The 16,993-nt window shown below is 41.8% G+C and overlaps 1 protein-coding gene across 13 annotated transcripts in view; it reads left to right on the top strand.

Annotated features, from left to right (window-relative positions):
* Window positions 1–6: 6 nt before the first annotated feature.
* SMARCA2 (SWI/SNF related BAF chromatin remodeling complex subunit ATPase 2) overlaps window positions 7–16,993 on the top strand; it is a 115,214-nt gene continuing 98,227 nt past the window's right edge. For 7 of the 13 annotated variants that reach the window (XR_012671066.1, XR_012671067.1, XM_075138246.1 and 4 more), the window contains exons 1-2: window positions 7–182; window positions 10,163–10,423. Coding sequence is in view for 10 of the 13 variants with exons in the window: in XM_075138246.1 (XP_074994347.1) it covers window positions 10,199–10,423 (225 nt within the window). In the remaining 3 variants the exon portion in view is untranslated. Of the gene's footprint in view, window positions 183–1,423; window positions 1,862–2,146; window positions 2,603–9,543; window positions 9,562–10,162; window positions 10,424–16,993 lie in introns of those variants that run through there. The other 6 variants (XM_075138247.1, XM_075138241.1, XM_075138249.1 and 3 more) reach the window with 5 other exon arrangements.

Genomic DNA, 16,993 nt, shown 5'->3' with positions numbered 1-16,993 from the left:
GTCGGTGAGGGGAGGCGGCGGGAGGGGGCCGGAGGAGGGGCAGGAGTTTAGGAAGAGGAGGGAATGGCTGTCATCAATGAAGTCATGTTCATAATCTAGTCCCTCGCTCCGGTTCCGGACTCGGGTGACTCACCGCGGGGGAGAGGAGCGACATCCAGCACGGCGCTCCTCCCGGGCGGAAGGTAAATACAACTTACAACTCGGTCCGCTCCCCGCCCCGCTCCCCGTCCCTGGCACGGCGGTGCCTGCGCCCTCCTTTATTGTCAGCGATCGCGCCGGCACGCACCGTGCCCACCTTCCCTCCCCTTCCCCAAGCACGTCCCCGCTGGCCGCGGGCGCCGTCGTGCCACCTGCTTCCTCTCCCCACCTTCTCCGGCGCCCGGCCCTCCCAAATATTTATATCCGCCGGTGGGTGGAGAGAAGAAAGTTTTGATCCGGTATTTCTGGAATAATGCGATGCGAATCTCCTCCGGGGCGGGAGGGTGTGAGGGGAAAAAACCCCACGGCGTCGCTGGTGGCTGACGTGTGAGTCAGCGGCACCCGCGGGAGGGACGGGGAGCGGCGGGCCGCCTTGCCCGCGCCTCTGCAGCCGCCGTGCCGCGCCGTGCGGCGGGGCGGCTGGCGTTTTTCACCGGCGCGACCGGCGGGCTCGCACGGCACCAACCACCGGCTGCTGGCGCCCCTTGGTCTGGCCGCCGAGCCAGCGTGTCACAGGCTGCGGGCGACGCGACCGGGAGAGAAATAGATGAGGGGGAACGACAGCCCACGCACACTCCCCGAGGCAGCTCGGCAGGCCGGGGGCGGCCTCGCCTGCTGCCCTACCGGGCCTGGGCCGCCTGGCGGGCTGCGTTTCGGCGGCTGCCGGGGGTCGCAGGGTGAAGTTCACGGTGTCCGGCGGCTGGAGAGTGTGTCGCGGTGGGGTTGTTTCTCCGCTGTGGCATACGCTCGCGTAGCGCCGGCCGAGGAAAGGGAAGTGGGGAGGCATGAGGAGGGAGGAAGATGGTGCGTGGGGGAGCGGTCTTGCCTGTGAGAGTAGCGGCGTTACCCGGCAGAGCTAGGGAGGCCATGATCCGGATAATCTCCCTGCCTGCCTGTCAGAAGCGCTACACGCACCGGGGAGGGGGAGAAGGTGGGGGCTGGGACTTCGCCCGACAGGCTGCGGCTCCTGTTGCTTTTCAGTCTGTTTTTAACTGTGCAGTCAGTCGCTCCTGCTGTAAAGGGGTCGCGATTTACTTCCCAAAATAGCTTGTCTCCCCCCCCGCCCCGTTTTCACCGCAGAAATCATGCCTCCCCCCCCCCCCCCGCCTTGCAGCAGTCGGCGAAGCGAAGTAGCACAAACATGCGCTTGCAATTTTGTAATCGCCTTCCAAGCAAAAAGCATTTTATTTCCGGTGTGCGCGGAAATTTTTTTTTTTTTTGATGGGGTCGGGCGGGAGCGAGGATGCACACACACGCGGATCCTCAGGTAGACGCGGCTCGTCTGCCCCGTCGGGAGAGGGGGGACGGCGGTGGTCGGCACCTGGAAAAGTTCTCTCCCCTGTTGGACGCGGGGGCCGGCAGCGGGCCGATGCTGCAGCCGGCTCCCGGGCGGGGCAGGAGGGCAGCGGAGCCTCCGCGGGGGAGAGGGAGGAGGTGGCAAGCGCCGGTGGCGGCAGGGGGTGGCCTTTCCCGTCCCTCTGCCTGTGCCGGCGGCGGAGAATCAGGAAGTCACCGCCGCCACACACAGGCGCACGGACATGTTTGGTCGGCGTGACATGGTGGCGGAGGGAAGGAGCGGCGGGGAGTCGGGCCCAGCCCAGCCCTGAGGCATGCCCCGGCTGCTCGCTCGCCTGCCGCCGCCGAGGCCCCCCCCGCCGTCGAGGTACGGGGCCGTGCGCGGCCCGCCGCCGGGAGCGGCGCAGCCATTGCTTCGTGGCGGCGAGGGGGAAGGTGGCGGCGGGGCTGGGTCTCCGGGCAGGGACGTTTATAGAGCCTGTCGGCCGGGGCGAAAACTTTCCAGGGAGGCCGGGGCGGGGAGAATAGGGCCCTGCTGGTGGTGCGCGCCCGCCCCGGCGCCTTTGCGCGGGGAGGCGGCGGGCGGCGCGGCGGCTAGGCCTACGCGCCGCCCGGCCGGGCCGGAAGCCGGGCGGCGCTGCCGAGGCAGAGCGCTGCCGCGGAGGGAGCGGGCGGCCCGCGGACGACTCTCCGCCGCTGCTCCCGGGCGTGCGCCTGCTTGCATGCCCGTGCGAGCACAGGGTGCCGTGTCTCCCGCACGGCCGCGTTTCATTATGTCCGCGGTGCGGGGAGAAACGGAGTGTTTTATTTTCCTCCCTCCCCTCCCCCCCCCCCCCAGTTTATGATGGTGGAACAACAAGCTGCACACGGCTGGAAAAGTTACAGCGCTTCTAAACTGCAACTGAAGTTGCAGTTGACTGGTGTTCTTTTTCCCTAAGTGTGCGTTATGGTCAAGTAAAGAGAATGGTTAAGTGTCAGCGTGACTACATAGATCGCACCGAAGTTCGTTTTCCTTGGTATCTGCTGCTTATGTTTGATATTCAGGCTTTCCAAACTGTAGGTTAATGCTGTTCTTCTTAAGATGTCTTTTGGTGAATATTTTAGATAGGTAAGTAAATAACCAACTGAAGAACTGAAGCTGTAAAGATTTCTTTTTTTTTACTTTTACCATTTTAAGTAATTCTGCATGCTTTCAGGAAAAAATTGATACGGGACCTATGACATGGCATTGTTCTGCTTGCATTCTTTTCTATTTTGCTTTAGATTTCTTCAGTGTTACTTGATTCTAACCACAGCCCCTAAGACCCAGACAGTAAACATTGCACCAGAATTTAATGCCTTTAGTAGTATACCAGTTATACGTTTGGGGTGGGGCAGTCTCTCTGTGTAAGTTAGTATTGTTGTGCAAATAAAGGCACACTTTCTCTTTGGGAACCTAATTGCCCTATTACTGTCTTTGACTTCGTTTCTTTTGTCCTTTTGTTACGCTAAGGAAAAAAGTGGTGTGCCAGAAGGATAGGATTGGAGGCAGTTTTTTATGCCCATATATATCAGTAACAGAAAGGAAGAAGATTGTATGAATAATGAGCATTTAAAAATAAATCTAAAGTTAAGTGTATCATACAGCATATGTGGACTTGACCGAGGTGAGGGTAGAGCTTCATTAAATACAGTATTTCTCTCACGAGTTATGTCTCAGCTTTAGGACTGGTATTTCTGCGGTGTTTCATAGAACATGCTCCAGAAGAGTGTGTTCAAAGCAGTCTTAGATCTTTTCTTTTGTTCATTTCTGAAGTGGTCTGTGAGTGTTTCTTGTCAAGTTTGAAAAATGCTTTCACTAACACCTGAGGCTTGAAAATTGACAGAAAAAGTGCTCCAGCTAGCATTCTTATATTAAATACATTTTTGACAAAGGTCTATATGAAATTAGTATCTGCAGATATATTTTCTCAATTTTTGTCGGACTTTTGAAGTTAAGGTCAGAATGTGCACAGTAGCAACTTTAAAAAATGTCTGCACTTTTACCTCCAATTTTCATGGTCCTGATTAGTAATATTGCTGTGAACTAGTGATCCTTTTCAGAAGGAGACTTTTCATTCTTTGTATGACAGAGAACATTTTTGCAAGTTACTCATTAAAATGGCTATTAGATTTTTGTGTTTTCTGCTGCAATTGAAGTTCTCTCTATATAAAGAGTGTTTCCTGGACCTCCACCTCTTTTGAACTTTACCCATTTAGTTTTTTATTTGTTTGATCCTCCAATGGAGTAGTAAACACAATGTTATGACATAAAAATCACTTGTCATGAAAGTGGCAGCAACGTTATGACATAAAGATCACTTGTCATAAAAATGGCAGCAGAGAAAAGCTTATGCCTTATTTGCAAGATAAAATAAGGAAGGATGAATACGGGAAAGAGTAAGGGCTTACTTAAGCGCAGCTTTGGTAGTTTGCAAACATAGCAGAATAAAATTACTAATACTGAAAATTGTTTTGTTTGTTTCTGACACATGTAAAGTCATCACTTCTTAGGCATAAACACTTTCCTGTTTGTTTCCACTTGGTAGAGAATATTTCCTATGTATCACTGCATGGTGTGAGCACCCAGGTGGATCATTCAGAGCTGGGACCTTTGGGAAAAATGTTAAAAATAAGTTTGTTGTTACAGAAAGGATACCTTTTTCATATCTTCACTGATATTTTACCATAAGTAACTTTTATTTAAAAGAATATTTTCCCTTCTTCTTCCTCTTCTTCCCTGTTTAAGTAAAGGCAAGGCCTGTCAGTAATATGGTGAATTCCTTTCCTTCTGCATACCTCTCATTATGGCTTTTGTTTTTCAGAATCTAATCTGAAGATGATATTCAATAACTGTGATTAATACCTGTAGTAAAGGTCCTGGTATGGAAACTTAATCCGTAACCAGTCAGTGCTGTCATGAGTCAGTTTTCTGTGCCTGAAACATACAGTGGAATCTACGTATGTAGCAAACATGGACTTGATCTTGGGCATTGTCTGCCATGACTGTGGCTGTGGGGTTAAAAGGCAATTAAACTTCTGACTGCAACTATCTGCCCTCCTTTTTTCCTGAAGGCTATTGCCTTCTGCAGCAAAGCCATCAGAAAGGATCATATGTCTGTGCTGTAGCCTCTTCATTGAAAAGTCTGGCACCAAAGCTTTACCTAGCTTGTGTGAACTCTGACTTGTGATGACGCCTTTTGACTGTCTGTAGCACCTTCAACCCCCAGCTGTTAGCCAGTCATTTCTTGGTGCTGATTTTATTTTTTTATAGAAGGGTAGGCTGTAAGTTAGAGTAGCTGAGAAGTTGCTTTATGAAAAACTGAAACAGCTACACAGTAGGAATAAGAATTTCTACAAGAATATTTGTAAGGGGTTGAAGGTGGGCACTATTAGGACTATCATCCGAAAGCAAACTGTCTCTGCATGTGAAAAGGAGCCTTACGTTACATGACTCCACAGTGGAATTTCTGGTGTAAGCACACCGCCCATTCTGCTAGCTCTGCTGGGGTGCATGCAGGCAGTCTTTGGTAGACAGCTAGGCAAGCAGCTGAAACAGTGTCCAGAGGTTTTTGTCTTTGGTCAAAGTGTCTGGATAAGCAATTAAGGTGCAGCATTTCTGATTCTGTGGTTTGTAGTTTAAACTGCAAATTCCCTTCCAGAAGGTTGTGAAGTTACATACATGAGTATGCGAAGGCAGAATCTCTCAGCTGTTAGTGTGTTTAGCTTCTCTTATGTGAACTGCATAACTCTGGTTTATGTTAACTGAAGATTTAACTCTTCTCCTTAGTGATTTTTTGTTGTTTCCTGTGAAGCTGCTTTATTGATTGAATCATTGTTTGATGAAATGACAGTAGTTAAGTCCTGATAAATGTTAATGCAGAGTGTCCTGTGGGATTGTACAATACAAGACACTGATTGGCTTCTAAGTATTTTAAGTTACTTGTTTTAATTGTGATGAGCTGCTGTCATTATTAATCAATTCTTAAACTTTGAACATCTTCATTTGATTACAGTTAGCAGATCAAGCAAATACTATGAATCACTGACAGTAAAATTTCATGTTTTCTGTGATAGTGTAATGAAGATAACTCCTTTAGCCTGTAGCGTATCACAGCTTTTGCAGTATATCTTTTCAAAGCCACCTGTGAATCATTACTTCAGTTGGAGATGTGTGGGGAGTAGATGACTATAATTATTTTTCTGTAAAGGCAAAGTTCAGGCTTTGCAGTGTGTATGTGGCTGTTGCGTGGGTCCACATTTCCTTTTCATCAGATCTAAATGATGCAGTTTCCTTACTTTCCAATACCTATCCAAGGCAGGGGATCTGGCCAAAACATCCTGGCTGAAGTTCAGTTTAGGTTGACTCAGTCATAGCAAGGCAGAAGTTACATTCGATGGTGAAGGGAAACAGCTAGAAGAATTATAAATACTTACTGCTCCAGCTGTTCTTAGACTCAGTGTGTGCCCTGTGTTAAAGCAGTCTGTAATCTGGATCTTTTTGGGTGTCCAGCTGGTCTTGAACTCCAAAGTAATGCAGGTGGTTTGTTACCTGCTGTGTTTTAATCTTGGGTTGACTAATATTGCATACTTTCTTCATGTAAAGGAAATGCCTTTGTTACCTTTGGGTTTATACCAAAATATGTGTCATGTGCTTGGATGCTGAAACATTGAGCTGATGGAGACCCTATTATCTGATGAATTAGCTACATCTACAAAACCTTCTAGGTGCATATAAAGTCTCTTCAGCTTCAGCTCGTGGTTTTGTGGCTCTTTTTGTATTTGCATCTGGCTAAAGTTACCTTGACAATGATAGATTTTTTCCCCTCTCTGTCTCAACTCTGGTGCGTCCAGTAGAGGTGGAGAAATTCTCTGAGATCACAGGAAGAACTGCGTGATTCACCACAACTAGTTCCATTTGGGGCTGTTCACAAAAGAGGTTTAGTGATGTTGACGTAAATAAACCTAAGAATCGGTAAGGGATTACAGTTCAAGAAGAGATATGTCTTATTTGAAGTCAGGTGAATAACACTGCTCCCATGAGGATTTTGAGGAAATTTTAAGATTGGACACTTGAGAAACAATTAGACAGTGTGTAATGCATTTGAGAGTCAGGGCCAGCAGTCTTATCATCTGGGACAATGAGATGACAATTTGTTTTTTCATTTTATTGAAGTCCTGGTAATCTGTTAGAAGCATTTAGTGTTTTTTTTTTTTTCTTCCCTCCCCCTCGCTTTGTAATTCTAACAGGCACTACTTATTAAAAAGCAGTCCAAACGAATGGGTCAACACTGGCCTTGGCAGGGAGTTGACTTCATTTTGCTTATTTCATTACAGGCACCAGAATTTACCCAAACTAGTACCAATGTTATCTGGATGGAGCCTGGCCACTGTTGCACCCATTGTCTCTTTGTAGATCTTTGTTTTGACTTTAATGAGACTTTTGTAAGGGTCTGGAGGAATTAGGTATCTAGCTCTTAGTGAATTTTAATGAGAGCAGGGTGCCTAATTTCTGTGGGTTTTTTATGCAGTCTTAGTAAATACAAACTAAGCTATTTTTGAAACATGTTAAATCACAAGCATTTTAGCAATTCTGTTCTGTGAACAGATCCTTAGATGGGAGGGCCGTGTATAATGGGTTCGGGCTTATGGCACTGGCTGTTTTTTTAATTTTGTGGACTGCTATTGCCAGAGAAAATTGCTTTGTGTCTTCATGTCCGTGAGTGTCTTTGGACAGGATTTATTACTTGCATTCAGGTAGTATTTTCCAATATTTTATGTTCCTCTCATATAGGTCTTATAAATTACTTTTTTTTTTTTGCGTAGAAGTATGTTCTTTGACATACAAAAATCTTGGAATACAAATCTGTTTAAGACAATTCACAGTTATGTAAGATTGGGTGAGTTTATGTGCTCTTAAATAAAGGTAATGAAGGGACTTGATCTGGTGTAAGGGGTGCAACATTCTCTTCTGGTAGTTACTCTTTTTCACAGGTTGGGCACTTGCTAACCCATTAAAAAGAATTTTAAATTTTCCAGATTTGCTTACAGGACATGTTTAATGTCTATGTAAATGACAGTGTAAGTAGTGGAGCTGAGATTGGAGCCAGTTAATTTTTATGAGAACTGCAAGCTGAATTTGAAATAGAGGTGAATAGAGGGGGAGATTTTGATACCCATTTTAATGCATAGGTGTAGGTAGCAGTCTTTTGTGAAATAGGGTATTTGGGGTTACTGTATACTGATAGTAATTTTGTAATTGATTGCATTGTGATTCTGTATAAATTTTTCTGGATAGTCGTGGTGGTGCTGGGTTCTGCCTTGTTAAATGGACTGAATTTGGCTTATAATGTGCAGAGAGAGTAAGCTGTGAGAGTGTCAGTGTTATATTTTGCAGTGTAGTGGTTGGCTCATATAAAAACTCTTTGTTGTGTGGAAATGTCTGTTGTCCTTCATACAGCCAAACTGTAGGCCTCTTGTAGGAAGCTATGGCATGATGTATGCAGTTGTGAACATCTGATAACTTGATTCCTTTTGTGATAATGTCATGAGGTTGTAGGGGACTAATTAGTGACTATAGTGTTTTGTTTTGAACAGAGAAGCTTCATAGACATCTCCCTGTTTTACCTTGCAAGGAAATAGGATCCCAAGGTAGCTTATTTCAGGTGAGGATATTTTATTCTAAATGAGTTAAGCATTGTTCTAATTTATTGCCTTTAATCAGAAGAGAGTATTAAAACATAATAAAAGGGGGTTTATAAGCAAAAGCTATTAGACTGGTTTTGATCCTGACAGAACGATTAGGTAATTGGGGGTAAATAAGTGAAAATGCTCTTGATGTAGTAGCATTTTATCTTCTGTGTGGGTTCTGATAAGTAAAGACTCTTGCTCGTAAAAGAAGAAAGATGATCAGATCTGTAAGCTTTGAATTCCTTGATTGCTAGCAGTAAGCACCAATCCACTTTTTTTCTGACATGTCTTGCGGATGGGCCTCCTTTCTGCTTGGTTGGGAACCTTGGGAGGGTACTTTGTTTTTCATGTGCGTCTGTTTCTTAATTTGACTACAAGCCAGGGTGTTTGCAGTGTAACAGTGTGGCTTTATACAAGCAGTGTCATAACAGGGTTACACTACTTACTCATGTTAGAAAGTAATTACTGCTAACTGTGGACAGTGATAAACCCAGATGTGGAAGGTGGAACACTCTTCTGTGACAAATTCTGTAAGGAGAGGGGCTGGGACAGGGAGTCGCCTTAGGCCTTGTAAGGAACCATTACGTTGTAATTACCTTGTAATGTACCAAATTAGAATGCCTTTTAATAAGACTCATTTTTCATTGTATTGGCTTTATTATTATGGGACAAGTAATCATGGGCAGGTAACCTTACTATAAAACTACACCCAAAGTAAATAAAGGGAAGAGGCTAAGCCCATCTAATGGTCAGCTACTGCTGAAAGTGGTGATCCTACTTGCTTCCTTGTGCTGGCACTGGGACTCATCTGTCCTTTCAGAAAGTCCGTTCAGTAACCTGGATCACTAGATGGGTTTGGTGGTTTTTTGTTTTTTTTTTAATAAATACAGGGTTACTTTTCTGCTGGCTTCACTACTCAAATAATGACATCACTGCGTGATCAAACACATGAAAATGGTGCTGTTGGGAGTGGGGAATACCAAGAAGCATGACTAATCTCATTAGCAGTAACTGACCATCAGTTTTGTAAAAATACGGCAGCTGCGTCACTGCATTATAATACTCTGACATTAGTAAACAAAAAGTTCCCAATATTAGACATTGATAAAAATTCTCAGAAAACTGAAGAATGATGAAAGTTCTTGGAAAACTGAAGAATGTTTCAAGCCTGTAGCCTGCATCAATTTGTTCTACTAAGAACATGGATATAAAAATACAATAATAGTTGGTTTTCCAGCCTGTAAAAGCCTGTCATTTGTTCTCGAGGCACTTACTGTTTTATAAGCCACTTGAGCTGCAGTCTTCTGGTTTGTGACATCAGTAGAACCCCTGAAGTGAACTATAACTCTTCAGTCCAAAGTAATTGTCTTTTCTGTTGTCTGTTTCGTTTAATATTATGATTGCATACAGAAATAACCAGAGAGGTCCTACATTAATATCTAACTTTAAAAAAAAGTCTTACTAATCCTTTTAATACTTGTTTTGCTGCATTACCATGAATTTTATAAGAATGAATTTCAGTGTAGTCACATCTGTTTAGGGAGAAATTTTTGAACACGCATGTGTTTACAGAGGTGCCCAGCTATCTCCTTGCCTTTATTAGTACTGTGCTTGACCCCATGTGATCCATCTGATGATAGCAAGTCAGTTGAATTACCATTGTCTCTGATAGATGTTTCCCATAGCATATCAGTTGCTTTGTTCTGCGAGTACCATACAAACATCTGGAAATTGACTGAACTATCAGGATCCTTAGCCTTCTAGTGGGCTTTTAGAAGGATGGTCAAACTAATGTGCAACATTAAGGATCATTTAAGCATTTTCTGCTGATGACACTTGCATGTGTATGTGCGTGTGTGTGAAATGATTGCCAGTAGATTTTATTACATTTTTTTCAATACCCCTAACGTCACATAGAAATTCTGTTTTTGTTTTTGTTTTGTTTTGTTTTTGTTATTAGAGCTATTCTGCTAATTGAAAAGGAGACAGAAAATAGATGTCCACGCCTACAGACCCTGGCGCCATGCCTCATCCTGGTCCTTCCCCTGGACCAGGACCTTCACCTGGACCGATTCTAGGACCTAGCCCAGGACCAGGGCCATCTCCTGGCTCAGTTCACAGCATGATGGGGCCAAGTCCTGGTCCGCCCAGTGTCCCGCATCCAATGCCGACAATGGGGCCTACTGATTATCCACAGGAAGGCATGCACCAAATGCATAAGGTAATAGTTTATTGCAAGTGAACCTTTTTTTCCTAGAGTTCTCTCCACTGATTAAAAAAACTACTTACACTACCTTTAGGCCTGCATAACTGCTATTACACGTCATATATCACCTGCAAAACTGCAGCTACACTCCTGCTTCTGTCTTTATTACTAAAGATGATGCATATATCAGATTAAACACAGTTTCCTTATTCTTAGTAGACTGCTTTGAACTATAAAGTTAGTAGTTTGCAAATCTTCCTTTGTAAACTATACTTTTCAGTAAGATAGACATTACTAGGGAAAAAAAATTGAATTATAGTGTTAAAACCTTATGATAGACCATTCTAACCCCCTTTTTTTTTCTTTTTTTTTTCTTCTTGTCTGTTTGGACGTATCTTGCAATTTTCTGGGGTGGTTTTTAGTTTTGCATGTTTTTTTTTTTTTTAAATTAACATTTTTTAACTCTTAAAGGGCTTATGCTCACAAATTTGTTTACTCTTCCATGTTGATCAAAACCTGGTTTCCAGGTTATTTTATAAAGGCTTCATCTTACTAAGGAATTTAAAACTGTGTAGTGTAGAACATGTGAATAATTGGACTTCAGTGGTTATTATCATACACTTAAAATCACATGTGTGCTTAGACTATCATTAATGACTTTTGCTTTGAGGAAGTATTTGCTTGTGTGGAATTTCCTTTGTGAGAACAGTCTCCTTCTGTATTGTCATTTTTATTTGGTTGTGTACCAGAGATTTAGAGCTTAGGATAATTTCAATTTCTCTGATGTTCTACTGTCAGAAATATGCAGTAACAGCTTACAGACCCAAGATACTGAAAACATTTTGGTAACTATTGTTGATTCCACGTAGAATTGTTATACGCACATAGAAAAAATTTACAATAAAAATTTAGTTTTAAAGTAATGTGAACATATGTTAGTTTTCCTCATGAATTGGCAACTTCTTCATGTTGCCGTTTTCATGTATGGATCAGTTTCATTCATTGAAACAGTTGAAACAGTGTCCAGTCAGTAGGGACATGACACTACCATCTTTTGCGTGAAGAACCGTATCATTAAAATTTCTAATAGCACAAAGACAGCTGAAATGAGGGAGGCCATGATCCAGCTGCCCGTTTGTACTGAACTGTTGTAATTTCTGAGAGGTCAGTACATTCAGTAACTAAAACTTTTGCATTTCAATCCTGAAGCATGTAATTTAGCTATTAGCCAGATTAGACAATTGCAATTGGCAGTTCCTTGTTTGTGGGGTCAGTTACAGCCCGAGGTGCCAGTACTCTGGTGAATGCCCCAAACTTCTTGGGCAGCCAGGGTTTTTACATCCTTCAGTTCTCTCGTTTCTTTCTGTTTTTAAGAGATTCTGTACCTGCAGAAGAAGAGGGCGGCACCAGGAATTTTCCATTAGAACAGTTGAATGCTCCATACATTATATTTTTAACTGCTGTATCCTGTTTCACCTTGTGTGTTCTTCAGACATTTAATGCTATGTTAGCATTAGAAACAAACCAACAAATGTCATCCCATAAGGTTCTTTCAGAGACTTTAGAACCATCTCAGAAGTTCTGTGAGCCAGAGTAGATATTCTTCCTTTGAGGTGGCATTGAAATGTTTTGAGAAATGCACCATGAATGTGAAGAGTCTGGATAGCTAATTCAAAGATGACCAGTCAGTATAGTTCTAGTAAAACTACTTTCCCTTTTCTGTACCTTGATTCTGATAATGGAACAAAGGCTGTAATTTCACAAGTCTCTATTGTAGTAGCAACAGCCTTGCTTTCCTTTAGGTTGCCACTTCACAAGTTTCAACATGCCTTCGTATGTGTGTGACTAAGCTAGAAAATGGGTCTGTTGAACTGATCCAGGGGAAAAAAAAAATTTTTTTGTGGTTAATTTTTCAGTCTAGATCAGTTTTCTGGTCTGTTTTCCTGTGCGACCCCGGAAATAGTGTCTTGTGAGACAACTGAGGGAAGGGTCTGTTTAAGAAAAGCTGTGGAAGAAGCCTCTGGGCTATTTTGCAAATATTACTTGAGTGTTGTTCCAGGTAATTAAAAAACTGGTCAGCCATCTGCAGTTTGACCAAGTAAACGTTTTCTTTCTGCTTAGTGTTATGTAAAAAATATCATGACTTTCAAGTCGTGATGTAACATAACGCCTTTTTTTTTCCTAATGAAATGCAGTAAAAGTGAGAGGTTGCACAAAAAGTGTCCCAGTTATGCAATTGCTTGTGAGGTACACTTGTATGCAATGGATGTGGTTCGTTCTTTTAAAATTCACAAACTGAGTAGTGAAACACCATAATTCTATGTTAGATGTTTGACTAATATAATGCATAAAAAATAAAAAAAATCCAAAGTATCCAACAATAGAAAAAACACTGATTGATACACTGATTGATATTAATGAATTGTAATTCCTAAAATATGTTTACTTAACAACAGTTAATACGAAAATTGAAGACTGTATATTTACTTAGTAACCAGAAAACCCTTGCACAGGAAAATTTACTATTGATTTACATAATGGATTTTTGACAGAAACAATAAATTAGCTATCTTTCTTGCTACTTTCTTAAGTAATCTTCAGACTATCGATCAAATTGCCAGGGAAATACTTAAAGTTCCAAATCTTACTGAAGTATATCTTGGATGCAAACCAGCTACATTTAAGGAGAAATACGTAGAAGTCTGTCAGGGGGGACTGCTAAATGAACAAACTGTAAGAGCCTCAGAGAGTCTCATGAGGTGAAAATGCTTGCAAGCTGGGAAGATATTAGAGGAAAGCATTGTTACATGGTGGCCCTGATCTTACTTTTCCTTGGCATCCACATACGAGCTCCTCTGGAGGCAGAACATAGGATTAGATGGTTTTAGTCTGAACTGGTAACAGCCTTCTGTATGCTCTTATGCACCAGTTGGACCACATGATTTTAATTGCTTAATTCTTAGTTATGACAACAGTGTATCTATTTAATTTGCATGGTTCTCACTTGAGGGGTGGGAAGAGTACTGTGAGCTCTTGATTTATTTTCTCTTCCATTTAATCGTAACCTGTCGCATAATCACTTCTTTTGTGAATTTGTAATGGGGTGTACTGTAAATGATTACTGGCTGTGGAAAAATTATTATGATGTCATGGGCAATATTACTGTTTTTGGTGAGTGATAGAAAAAGTGAGTGACAGAAAAAAACCTCCTACAAAAATGGTATTTTTTACCAAATATATTATTTGTTCACTCAGATGTTCCATTAAAACAGAAGGCAAATGTTTTCCCATTTCAGATATTGTTGGCTAACAGATCTGTGCACATTAGACATTCTGGGAATCTTGTAATTCTGTCATGGTCCTGGAAGTAACACCTTTTTATTCAGCAGGCATGTTCCCTGCATTGTTTTTGTTGTATGTGTTTACATTAGTGAAAAAAGAAAGAAAGTATTGTTGTCAACCTTGAAAAATTAGCAGAGGCCTCATGTAAAATGGTGTTTTAGTGATTTATAAGAGATTAACAGAATTGTTGGCAAAGTCGCTACTGCAAGGACAACCGCAGTCAGTTTGGTTGTCCATCAGTGATGCATTCAGTTATGCTGTGCAGTTATGTGACAACACATTGCTGTTTGGTCTGTGTAATTTTTGTTGGTGTAGAGGATGCATGGTCTAGAAGAAATCTAGTTTGATACTCGGATCTTAGTCTCTGATTTCAAGGCCGGTGATTTGTTTGTTTGCTTGTTTTTTTAAGAAGGGGGAAGGAAACAAAAAAAGACGCCATAATCTAACAGTTTACCTGGAAATAGGTCAAACTGTGATGCAGTGCTGTCTGTGAGAAAACCTTCGTTACTAAATTCAGAGTAAAAGCAGTGTAGGCAAAATGTTCCTTATGCGGTAGGCATTATGTAAAGTCTGTAAGTCTGCCAAGTCTGTAGGTGTGGGCTTGCATACAGCTGAAGCTCATTCTTCATTACGTTTTTTGGAAGCACTGTTTATATATCTGGCCTGTTCTGTGCTTGTTCTTACTTACGGGGACCAATGAAAATAGTAATGTGTACTCAAAGTTGAAAATGTCTCAACTTTCTGATTCCCTTCTGTTCTCTCATATTAAAAGAGTAGGAAAAAAAAAGTACCCCAATGTGGTAATAGTGCTTTATTGGTAGTATAGGTTACATATCTCATGCCAGCAATGTCATTGTGGAAGATACCTTTAATAATTTATACAGGACTGAAGAATTTACAGAATTCTTTACAGTGTGTGTAAGATCCTTTCTGTAATTTTTAACCTGTTACATAGATTTAAAGTTATCATCTAACTCTAACTACACAGAGATTCAAAGAAGTTATGAAAAATAACTATTTTTCAGTTCTTGTAGTCCTCTGCTGAATTGTCTCCCCTATTTTATAGGGTTTTTCCATGGACAGTGGAGGTGCTTTTAGATGAAATATATTCTTGGAATCTCTCTGCATAAATTAGCAGTACTGCGATCATTAAAACTAATTTTGTCTTTAAAGAAGTTTATGCCATCTTCATCTTTTGTAGCTTTGCTAGTAAAAAACTGATTAGTGAGTTCTACCTTTCCTAATCTGTTTCTAATGAACTTCACTTTCAGTTTTTTCACAGCATAATTTCTGCAAACACACAGAAGCAAACTCCCTTCTTGCTATATTTAGGCTCCCTTCCATTAGATTTGAAGCATTTCCGTTTGCTACAGGTTGTGTTTTTTTTTTTTTTTAATATTTATCTTACAAAAACCCGTTCTTTTGATCAATTCTTTCCATGGAAGCATTGCTTCAATTGATGTTTTCTTGTATTGTCACGTTTTTACCTTTCTGTTCGAGTTTGATTTTTTAAAATTCTCTTTTTGAAAGGCCACATATTTGTTTTCCTCTTCACTGCTGCTCTTTGTTAATACCAGCTCCTTTCCCCACCTTCTATATGCTGGTACTTCTGATGCCCTGGGTATGCATGCTGTGTCCCATCTTAGTCCCGTCAGAGCTGCCTGCATTCACAGAGGTTTCACGGTTGCCACCCATTAGTGCAGTGACACCCATCCCACCAGTCACACCACAGATGTGTACAGATAGAGTTCTCTGTTCTGGAAATCAGATCCAATCTCCTGCAGAGTCTCCTCCTCCTCTTGGTGGCCCTAAAGATCTAGTCCTTGACACATACCATGATAAAATAGGAATGGATCCGGCTTTACAGGTGTTTTGGTTTCTGTAGTATTCAGCTCCTGTGGGCAGAATGTGAGCGTTCTCTTCCACGTTGGTTATCTTTGTAAGTAGGGGCAAAGGGAGAGAGAGGGATCTTCATGCCTCAGAAAAGGGCGCTGGGATTTACTTGGTTAGCACACGGGAACTATTTTTAATGTGTCAGTCATCTATCTCTACATTTCTACTCCATATCCCAAGTTCTTGTGATCAAAAATAGCTTCTTGAGTAATGGGTATTTTTCTGATACAAGTTCGTTTCACAAATGTTTTTATACTGCCATGACAACTAAATGACTTGATGAAACATAAAAAATCCATTTTACTTCTCGTTTCCTATAACTTTTCTCCTTTTAATCCGTAGTTTCTGATAAGGAAAAATGATAGTGAAATCCTTAAAAAATCAAAAAAACCAAACCCATGTGTTTGAAGATACTTTCAATCAAATCTGATTATTGCAATGGAAAGTGGAAAATTTATATGACGAGTTTACAAATTAAAATTTAGAATTATTTTTTCCTGTGTAGAAAGGATGACCTATGTTTAGTTCTGCTTAAATTGCTCGAAAAGAAGAAATGTGACAGTGTGTTTTTTTCTGTGACTTGATGTAGCTTCTTGCACACTCTTTGTGCCTGTATTTTCCATTGGAGTAAGTTCTATTAACTCTCTTCTTAAAAAGAATTCTCAATAACTAGGTGTGCATTTAGATAAAAGAGGCCGCAACATCTCATTCACACTAGGATTTGCAAGAACAGTGTTTAGTCTGCATGCATGCAGTTGTTACAGAGAGGGGCAGAGCTGCATATTTCTGTAGAAGGAAGATAAGTAAGTGATGCCAGCCTGTTCCTTCCTAATACAAAGCCTTGCAGCTCTAAGTTAGAAGTTAATGAGCGTAATCTTTTCCCTGGTTAGGGACCTGATGTAATTTTTGCTTTCAGGTAAAGCTTTTTAGTTTTCTTAAAACATCTTCCTTCTGATGTTGCTTTTCCGCTATTTTCACATTCAGAGTCCTTCAGTTTCTATTATGGAGCCTTTTCCAGTGCCCTGCATGCCTTCAGCATGTTTTTCTGACCCCAAGCTGTCTTCTCTTCACTCTCTGAAGAAGGCACTTGGCCCTGTTTTGCATTTCAAGTACCATGGGAACTGTAGTTTTGGAGGAGTGAATGAGGTGACAGGAACTGTAGGGAGCACAAGTATTTGAGTAGAACTATGTGTTCCCTTCCTAGACTGCCTATCCCTGTTTTTGCCTGCAAAGAAGAGGTTACCTCCTGCAATGTCATCTTTGTTTTTGAAGAGAAACAGTGTTTGGGGCATTCTAGTAGAGCAGTGACTGAAAGGGCAAATTTTGGGCTAAAAATAACTCGAGCCAAGC

Source organism: Calonectris borealis, chromosome Z (assembly GCF_964195595.1).
Source record: "Calonectris borealis chromosome Z, bCalBor7.hap1.2, whole genome shotgun sequence".
Classification (NCBI taxonomy): domain Eukaryota; kingdom Metazoa; phylum Chordata; class Aves; order Procellariiformes; family Procellariidae; genus Calonectris; species Calonectris borealis.
This window is presented reverse-complemented; position numbering and strand designations above follow the sequence as displayed.